General features: G+C 44.1%; 2 protein-coding genes across 2 annotated transcripts in view; one reads left to right on the top strand and one right to left on the bottom strand.

Moving 5' to 3' along the window:
- Window positions 1–3,069, bottom strand: taco1 (translational activator of mitochondrially encoded cytochrome c oxidase I). Its single transcript, XM_080834264.1, has 6 exons — window positions 3,026–3,069; window positions 2,381–2,673; window positions 1,791–1,897; window positions 1,407–1,540; window positions 988–1,150; window positions 1–658 (listed from the first exon to the last, which is right to left on the bottom strand). The coding sequence occupies exons 2-6, from the start codon at window positions 2,667–2,669 to the stop codon at window positions 449–451; spliced, it is 903 nt and encodes a 300-aa protein (XP_080690390.1). The 5' UTR covers window positions 2,670–2,673; window positions 3,026–3,069; the 3' UTR covers window positions 1–448.
- Window positions 3,070–5,140: 2,071 nt separating this feature from the next.
- Window positions 5,141–9,171, top strand: part of pth3r (parathyroid hormone 3 receptor) — a gene marked incomplete at both ends in the record, with an annotated part of 25,293 nt that continues 21,262 nt past the window's right edge. Inside the window, one exon of the mRNA XM_080835553.1 lies at window positions 5,141–5,206. Within this exon, the coding sequence (XP_080691679.1) occupies window positions 5,141–5,206 (66 nt within the window). The remainder of the gene's footprint in view (window positions 5,207–9,171) is intronic.

Here is a 9,171-nt window from a genome sequence, read left to right as displayed (position 1 = left end):
TTTAATTAACTTAAATCATTTTTATTTGAGAGCACAGATTGAATGCACAGGTCACAAACACTCACACTGTCAAATGCTCATTCTCACTCTCATCCACACCTCTCAGACAAACCCCATTCCCACACTCCCGTTTCCGATAAATTAGTGACAGAACAGAGGCCCTGTGTGCTCATCAACCTTCATTCCTCCAGGATTCCACATTCCTCTATCTGCACATCTCTGAATCCTGAAATCCAAATATGTTCAAATCTGCACATGTAAGTGGTCCTGGACATTGACTCTCCTGCCGTCTGTCTGTCCGTCTGTCTACCATAGGTCCATCTCTCCCCTCCCCTCAGAGAGAAGGGGGGGGCAGGGGGGGTGTTTAGTCCTTGGCCTCGATTTTCCCACACACACACATCAGGGTTTAGTCCTTGGCCTCGATTTTCCCACACACACACATCAGGGTTTAGTCCTTGGCCTCGATGTTGTCCCACACACACAACACATCAGGGTAGTCCTTCAGCGCCTCCAGCAGCTCATGGGCATCACTCAGCTGCTCCTCGCCCAGCGGCGCCGTTGCCGTGGCTACGTACTCCAGCCCCGACGACACTGTGGTTACGCCCAGCTTCTCCAGCTCCACGCGGACCCCCCGCATATCAGCCATGCCGCAAATGAACTACAGGAGGGGGAAGGGACAATTTACTAATTGCACACTACAGCAAAAATGCATCATCAAGTCTTCTTTCAGGAAAGTCTTTTCCACTCCACTTGTCTTCACATACCTCCTATTTGGAGAAAGCGTACACTAAATCCCTAGGAATTACATTTAAAATATTTAAAAAGGAATGTACACTTATGTGTAAAGTGCCTTAAAGGGTAATACTGTAAAGATGAATTTGTTTCTTCAAAAGTATGCCTTTACCTAAAGTAAGAACAAGTATGACAAAAGCTGATCATTTGAGTGAGAGAGTTGGCGTGTGTGTGTGTGTGTGTGTGTGTATGTACCTGCAGCATGGCTTTCTCCTCCTCGTCCTCTGTCTCCTGCACATCCTCAGCTCCCGCCTCAATTGCCAAATCCAGCGCCTGGTCCGAGGACATGTCCCCCCGCATTGCCATGACGACGCCCTTCCTGCTGAAGCTGTGGCGTGCCCCGTCACACACTGCCGCCCTGTGGACAACCAGGGAAATGCACATGAAAACAGTATCAGGAGTAGGGAGATACACCTGTATTCAACATAAACCTGTATTCAACATACAACTGTATTCAACATACACCCACACCCATTCAACATACACCTGTATTCACACTAACGGAGGAAGAGGCAGTCCTAAAGAAAGAGAGAGATGTGAGGGCAGGCAACAATAAGAGGGAGAATGGAAGTGAAAGACGAAGCATGTAGAGAAAGACAGTATTGGTTTCTGACCCGTGTTTGCTGAGGAGGTGTCTGATCTCCTGGTTGGCACGATTGTTGTTTTCAGTTATCACCTCTACCAGAGCCACGTAGCCGCCCGGTCCCCGGACCTCGTACAGGTGCTGAGTGCCTCCCTTTGATTTCTCCTGACACAGAGAGAGAGAGAGAGAGAGAGAGAGGGAGAGAGAGAGAGAGAGAAATATATAGAGAGAGAGAGAGAGAGAGACAGACAGACAGACAGACAGAGACATTAAACATTTGACCACAACCATACTGTTTGTCTGTGGCTTTATTTGTGAATTCATATGTGAGCGTTCTGCCCCTCCTAAATGGCTCATTGCTATTGGACACTCATTTCTGCCCCTCCTAAGCGGCTCATTGTGATTAGACACTCACGGCTCCTTTGATGGAGTTCTCGATGGTGGCCTTCGGGATGCTCTTGTTCCGGCACTGCTCAATAATCTGGGCCAGCGCCAAGTTAAACTCGGGGTTCGTTCCCCCCTCTGCAAAAACAAAAGTAAGATGAGCACGATGAGTTTCTTGGTGTGATCACACACACATGTTAGTCATCGTGCACATCAAGATTCGCAAACATGCCACGACACAGTACAGAATGCAGACCACATACAGCATACACAACATGCAACTATGTCTTTTTAATATGGTACATGCTTTGCATATCACACAACAACACATAGATGCAGCAAGAGACACCAAGCAGTTCTCACATGGATTTTTACCTGGATTCAATATAATCAGTACTGTAGTATCGTTATTGGGTGAGGCATTTAGCGGAAAAGGTTTGCCTAGGTGAGTGGGATTTATCAGTCTAGGGGTGAGTCTGGTAGAAAGGCCATGCCGTTTTCTCAGCTGTGTGTGTGTTTGTGTTTGTGTTTTGACTTTTCTGTGTATTAAGTTGTTGTACTTCTGCATGTACACACACACACACACACACACACACACATCTACTTATGCTTAGTGCTTACCTCTTACAGCAACCCGAATCATCATAGTCAATTTCGCCATCATCCTTGCCCGCGCAGCATCTCTGGGGATTTTAACGGTTTTGACTTTCGACCATTTGTTGTGACCAGCGCACACAGGCGGGGTGTAGTAGATGCCCCGGACTGGCTGTGAATCCCATCTGGAGAGTGAAGGCCACACTGACGCACAAACTTGGGTGACACAGCCGATTCTCGGAACCAAAGACGCCTGGCTCAGGGCTACCCGGCAGGAATAAGGCAAGAACGCCAGCAGCACCGCGCCCCCCGCCATTGCCCTTGAGTTAGTTAGACAAAGTAAGACTTCACCAGACAAGTTACCTTTTAATCTAGAAAATACAGACGATTGCCGTATTGTAACTGTAAAGAGTTATTGTTTGTACTGCTTTCGCTGTCATTCAAAACTTGAAAAGCTATATTAGGCAGTTAAGAAGGAATGGAATTCTCAGATTCCATTTGACTTGCAGCAGCACTTACAGTTAAATAACGTTAGCTGTAGCTATGTGCACAGTTATTATGGGGAAAGCTAAACACTACCTTAACGCTAGTGCAGAAGCATTTTTACGAGCAAAATTCGTATGATTATAATCTGTGTTAACGTTAAAGATGTGATCATAAAACAAAACTCACAGTGTGTGTCGCTGGTACGGGGCTGAGGTACAGTGGGACACGCGGATATCCTGCGACTCATCAGCCGTCTGTAATTCAAAATAAAAGCCATTACAACACAACTGTCAGGTTATTTCATGAAGTTGGCCATATGATGGCGCCCTTGCCACTAGGTCATGACTGTCGCGCACAACAGTTTTAAACCAAACAAATAAGAAGCACCTCATATTTTAAAAATGAAATGGCACACACAACCTCCGTCTTCCACTTACTCCATTCTCTGGCATTGTGACTGAATCGCCACAATTTTTTTTCAAGACAGTCTAGGTAGTAGTGTGACAGGCACATGCCATACTGCTCAGAGACATGCATGACTAACTCACTTCCAGTCACTTAGGGCTGAAGGTGAAGAACAGCAAGCTCTGCCAAAAGCCATCGGACAAGCAACCCTCAAACAGTTCTCAGCAAGAGCAGGCAGAAGGACAGGTAGCATATCCAGCGAGAGAATGTGTGTGTGTGTGTGTGTGTGTGTGTGTGTGTGTGTGTGTGTGTGTGTGTGTGTGTGTGTGTGTGTGTGTGTGTGTGTGTGTGTGTGTGTGTAGGCATGGGCAGTATTTCTGATACATGCATTTTAAATTAAAAATACTATTTTGTAATTTGTATTTGATGGGCCTTTAAAAATTGTTATATACTTTGTATAAAAATAAAATAGTGTTCAGTATTTTGCTTTTTAAAAATAAATGTTCTCAAAAACCGTATACATGATCTGCATGCGTCTTTGGGATATAGAAGAGTGTGCTTTTATAGTCCTCCTGGGGACAAGTGCTGCCCAACACAAACTGGTTTAAAAGTGACATTTCTCTGCTAGACACAGACCATGACACCTGCCTGTAAATGTTGAGCGTGCAGGCATTGTAGGGAATTGGGTAATGGGGAATACCCATCCTGATACAGCGCTTCTCAAAACAGAGGTGTAACATGCCTTGTTGAACAGTGAAAAGTTGTAAGAATAATGACCAAATATGCCTGTGCAGAATGGAGACTTGTGATGTCATATAATGTTGCCATTCGAAATATATTTTAGTATTTTTAAAATAAAGAACCCATGACACATGTTGTGGTTGCTTTATATTGTGTTTTAAGTTGGATACTTTTACAACTTGAGTATTTTGTATTTCATCTCAAGTGAATTTGAGATGAAATTGTATTAGATTGGCGGGGGAGGGGGATGAGAGGGGGAAAGAGAGTTGGAGGAGGGACAGAGAGAGAGAATGAGAGAGAGAGAGTATGCATGTGTGTGTGAGAGAGGGGGGAATGGGAGGGGGGATGAGAGGGGGAGAGAGCGTTGGAGGAGAGACAGAGTGAGAGAGTACGTATGTGTGTGTGAGAGGGGGGAGTGGGATGTGGAGAGAGATGAGCAATCTTTCTCTAAAGCTGCAGGAACTCAGTAGTGTACATCTGTGAGGGGAACAGGCTGGGAGACAGAGGAGTGAGAGACACAGACACAGACACACTCAAAGAGAAAGGGAGAGACCCAGACGCATGCAAAGAAAGAGAGAGAGACAGACGCACTCAAAGAAAGAGAGAGAGAGAGGAGTATCAGGAATCTGGATTGGACTTATTAGCACTGTTTTTTCTTTCCCATTGTTTGATTCCTTCAGAGAAGACTGTGATTTTGACACTGTTTTTTCCACGCTATCATCATCAAGAGGAATACTGTCTCTTTGCGTACTCTTCATTGAAGTATTTTTTTCCTCTAAGAAGAAGGAGAGGGGGAAACCAGAAAATAAATCTTTTAAAAGAAGAAATCATTTTCACAGCTGTGTCTCATTTAAGAGCTTTTTCGAGCGTTAGAGCTGAGGACGGAGCTGGATCAGAGAGAGATGCACGGGAAGAACGCAGGACTCTGGGGAGGACTGGGACCCCTCCTCGTCGCGGTGAGACCGTGAGAGGACTGTGGCAGTCTACAGAACGGGATCAGGAGGAGTCGAGAGAGGGGGTACAGTCCATAGAAGGGGATCAGGAGGACACGAGAGAAGGAGTACAGTCCACAGAAGGAGGATCAGTAGGACACGAGAGAGGGGGTACAGGGGGTATAGTCCACAGAACGGGGATCAGAAGACGACACATACAAGCATGGCAACCCTGGTTGGAGTGATCGCACTTCTGGTGTGCTACATCCTGGTGTCGGCAAAAGCTTTGGTGAGTGTCTTTGAATTTGTGTGTGTGGACCTGATATCAAATTGATCATAGAGATGTAAAGTATACATCTAATTTGCATTATAATACAATCAAATTCTGTAAGAGTATGGAATATCATAGGAAACCGTATTCTTTACAGCATATTTAACTAAAACTGTCAAAATCTTGATCAAAATTGTACAGAATACAAAAGAAAGTAAAAATGCAAAAAATATTTGTATTTATTGCAAGAAAAACACAGCCAGCAACTTTTTTGTTAAAATACAAGAATAATAAATAAACATTAACAAATTAAAAGGACACCGTCCATCGCCCATGAAGCCTAGACACGGGGATAGTTCTAGTCCAACCTGTAGTGTGAGTGTAGATCTTCAGCCGGACATCTTCCCTGCGCCATGAAGCCTAGACACGGGGATAGTTCTAGTCCAACCTGTAGTGTGAGTGTAGATCTTCAGCTGCACAACGGTAACACAGACAGGCTTCAAGCAGTCACACTCACAGGCTTTTAACATACTGAAGATCAAGAATGTGTGCTCTCAATGTGACCTTTATTGAGTTTTTGAATTGTTTTTAAGTGAAGAAAACAACACAATTTGAAAAGAGTTTAAATTTGTTTAAGTTTTTAAGTTTGCTGTTATTTGTTTGTTGTGAAAAGAGATGAGGTTTGTTGGACATTAGAGAGGTAACACACAAGAGATGTTGGACATTACAGTAGAGAGGCCAACTACATGTATTTGTCCTGTATGTGGGTGAACTGTTCCCACGTATGGAAGTGAACTGTTCCCTGGTATGGAAGTGACCTAAGACCAGTTCTCTGCTGTGTGCTTTTGATTTGATTCAGTATTTTATGTGCTGATGTGGATGACTGCTGGGCAGCACATAGGAGGCTCCTAATTCACGACTTTTGAAGTTTCCCCCTAAGTGTCAATGTGAGTGATGGGGAAGACATCAGAGGCTCGTGTGGTTTTTGAGCATTCGTTTGGTGTAAGTTCGGATGTGTCTGTGAATACCACTTCAGAGTCAGACTGGCACTTCTGATTGCAGTGCGATATCTCCATCTACGCCTCCCCTCAAGGATCCATGATTATTTCAGTCGCCTTGTTTCATTGAGACCTCCGCCAAAGGAGAGGTGAAAAGCCTGTGTAGGTGCTTGTGGGAAAAAAAGACGACAACAACGACAGAGAATGGTGTAGAACATGACAGTGACTCACTCTTTCCGCACAGGCCGGGCGGACGGACGGCAGTGGCTACAACTGGCCCTTGTCTGGGTCCTGGACAGGCTAGAAGAGGAATCAAACTGTGAGATTCCTCAGGCTTGAAGAAAAAAAAAAGGAAGGAACACTGACAGACAATATGACAGAAACCAAGCTTGACCTTTCACCTTTAACCTTTGATCCCCCTCCCCAGAATACACGTTTGTTTAAACAAACACACAGGCAATGCACACATATGCACACACAATAACACACACGCATATGCACATAAAGACACACTCACTTTGTGTTCACCCTTGTTTGTTCACGAGGGTCTGCTATCGCATGAGTGCACGTGTGTGTGTGTGTGTTTGTGTTTTTGTGTTTGTGTTTGTGTGTGTGTGTGTGTGTGTGTGTGTGTGTGTGTGTGTGTGTGTGTGTGTGTGTGTGTGTGTGTGTGTGTGTGTGTGTGTGCGCGTGTGCGTGTGCGTGTGTGTGTGCGTGTGTGTGTGTGTGTGCGTGTGTGTGTGTTTGTGGGTGTGTGGGTGTGTGTGTGTGTGTGTTTGTGTGCGCGTGCCCGTGCCCGTGCCCGTGCCCGTGTGTGTGTGTGTGATATACAGCTACAGGACCCCTTCTGACAGCCCATAGCCAACAACACTCATTTGACCATAGCTGAGCTCTTGTATTGGTTTAAAGGTACCATCTACGATTCTGGCGAAAGGTTGTGGGGCTCAGCAGCCCCACTCCCTTACATGCTTTTAAAGCTAGGTGCTGATTGGCTGGAATAGTGTAGGGCTCTCTCTGTGTCACTTTGCTAGCTTCCCATATCCAGAGCCAGGGCTGTGTGCAAAACACCAGAGGGTTATTTGAGCGCAAACACAGGACCGACAGCTAGAGAGACGCGAGGAGCACTTGCCTGAATTTAACAAGAAGTGTACGGGATTAGAACTGTGGACCTCTCCTTTAAGTTCGTTCCTCGCCCTGTGTGCCATGGAGAAATTATAGTTTCTGATATATTTATTTTATTGAGCCCTACAGATTTTATGTATTCTATTGTTGTTATTAAAACCCTCTGGAGATATTAATGTGGTTGGCCTATGCCAATGTTACGTAAAAATAAATGCAAACATCAATACAAAAATTCTGTCTCGTTGTAATAAAGCATCGTGCTCTCTTAGTAATTATTGAGCACCTTCCAGTCCTCTTGCTCACAGACTTAACATATTTATGTTGACGTGTTTATCAACACACACACAAAATCACAGTGGTCACTGATCCGGAAAATGACCCTTGTCGGTGGGGAAGACTTTACCCTGAGCCCAGGGGCCAATGAGGCCAGGCTCTCCTGAAGCTGTCGCTTGCTTAATTGATTCCTTTCCTTCGTCAGCGGAATACCCTGCCACTACTCATCGGCACTCCATTCCAGTCCACACACACACACACACACACACACACACACAACCACACACACACACACACACACACACACCGACACAGACACACACACACACACACACAAACACCCACCCCCCCCCACACACACACACACACACACACACACACACACACACACACACACACACACACACACACTCCTGACATTAGAAGTGGGCTTGATCCTCTCGCACCATAGCAGAAGTCTGTAGTAAAGAATTTTGAGGCGTTGTTTGACCTTCGATCTAAAACCTGATGATATGTTTGTTGGTTAGGGCTTCATTTCACCAGCTGAGAGTAATTGCTAAAGCAAGACATATACCAAAAAACTGTTTTATTCAGAAAGGCGTTTCCTACTTTTTTTAAACGAATTATTCTTTAAATTATGCTTTTGTTATGGGCTGTTTTTAACAATGTAGCACTCTGAGATTCTGTTTAAATGTAGAGTGCACTACAAATTAAATTAATTATTATTCTTATTATTAGGCTACATATACCAAAAAGGTTATGAGAAGGTGGTCCATGCTTTTGTATCTTCCAGACTGGACTTTTGCAATGCACTACGCTCAGGGATCAGCCAGGCCTCACTTCATTAGTACACAAGTGGTCCAAAATGTGGCAGTTCAATTTTCACTGTAACGACCGAGACGTTTAACCACATTACACTTAGTCTAAGAATTATATTTGGCCTGTAGTTAGGTTCAGGGTTGATTTTAAGGTTGTATTATTTGTTTTTAAGGCTGTGAACTAGTTCAAGCCTAATGTATAATATTTCTAATCTCCTGATCCCTTACACTCCACCAAGGACTTGAAGTCCCTCCGATTAGCTTCTGCCTGTCTTACCTGGTTCTGATTTTAAATCAAAGGGTGGTTGAACTTTTCTGTCATTGGACCAAAATTATGAAATAATCCATTTCATGTTTGGTGTGCTGCCTGCTTGGACACTTTTAAAACCAGATTGAAAACTCTCTTTTATACACGGTCTATTCCTGGGTGGTTTAAGCTGCTTTTAGCTCCACCTACTTCAGTCTGAAGTGAGGCTTTTATTCGTCTACTTACTCTTTGGTCAAGTTCCTTTTCGTTCTATTTTTGAATTTTATTCTGTTCTATTATCCATATGGTTCTATTACCGATATGATTCTATGGTTCTATTATCCATATGGTTCTATTATCCATACATTATGGTTCTATTATCCATATAGTATGGTTCTATTATCCATACAGTATGGTTCTATTATCCATATGGTTCTATTATCCATACAGTATGGTTCTATTATCCATACAGTATGGTTCTATTATCCATATGGTTCTATTATCCATACAGTATGGTTCTATTAG

This window comes from Sprattus sprattus (genome assembly GCF_963457725.1).
Source record: "Sprattus sprattus genome assembly, chromosome: 3".
In the NCBI taxonomy this organism is placed as follows: domain Eukaryota; kingdom Metazoa; phylum Chordata; class Actinopteri; order Clupeiformes; family Clupeidae; genus Sprattus; species Sprattus sprattus.
Note: the sequence above shows the minus strand (reverse complement) of the source record. Positions and strands in the feature narration are given on the sequence as shown.

Excerpts from the sequence above, each read along its gene's own strand:
- taco1 (XM_080834264.1), bottom strand. The coding sequence starts at position 2,669 with ATGGCGGGGGGCGCGGTGCTGCTGGCGTTCTTGCCTTATTCCTGCCGG. Across the intron at positions 1,898-2,380 it reads GATTCGGGTTGCTGTAAGAG|AGGGGGGAACGAACCCCGAG; the intron begins GTAAGCACTAAG and ends TTGTTTTTGCAG. Across the intron at positions 1,151-1,406 it reads CACCTCCTCAGCAAACACGG|GGCGGCAGTGTGTGACGGGG; the intron begins GTCAGAAACCAA and ends GGTTGTCCACAG.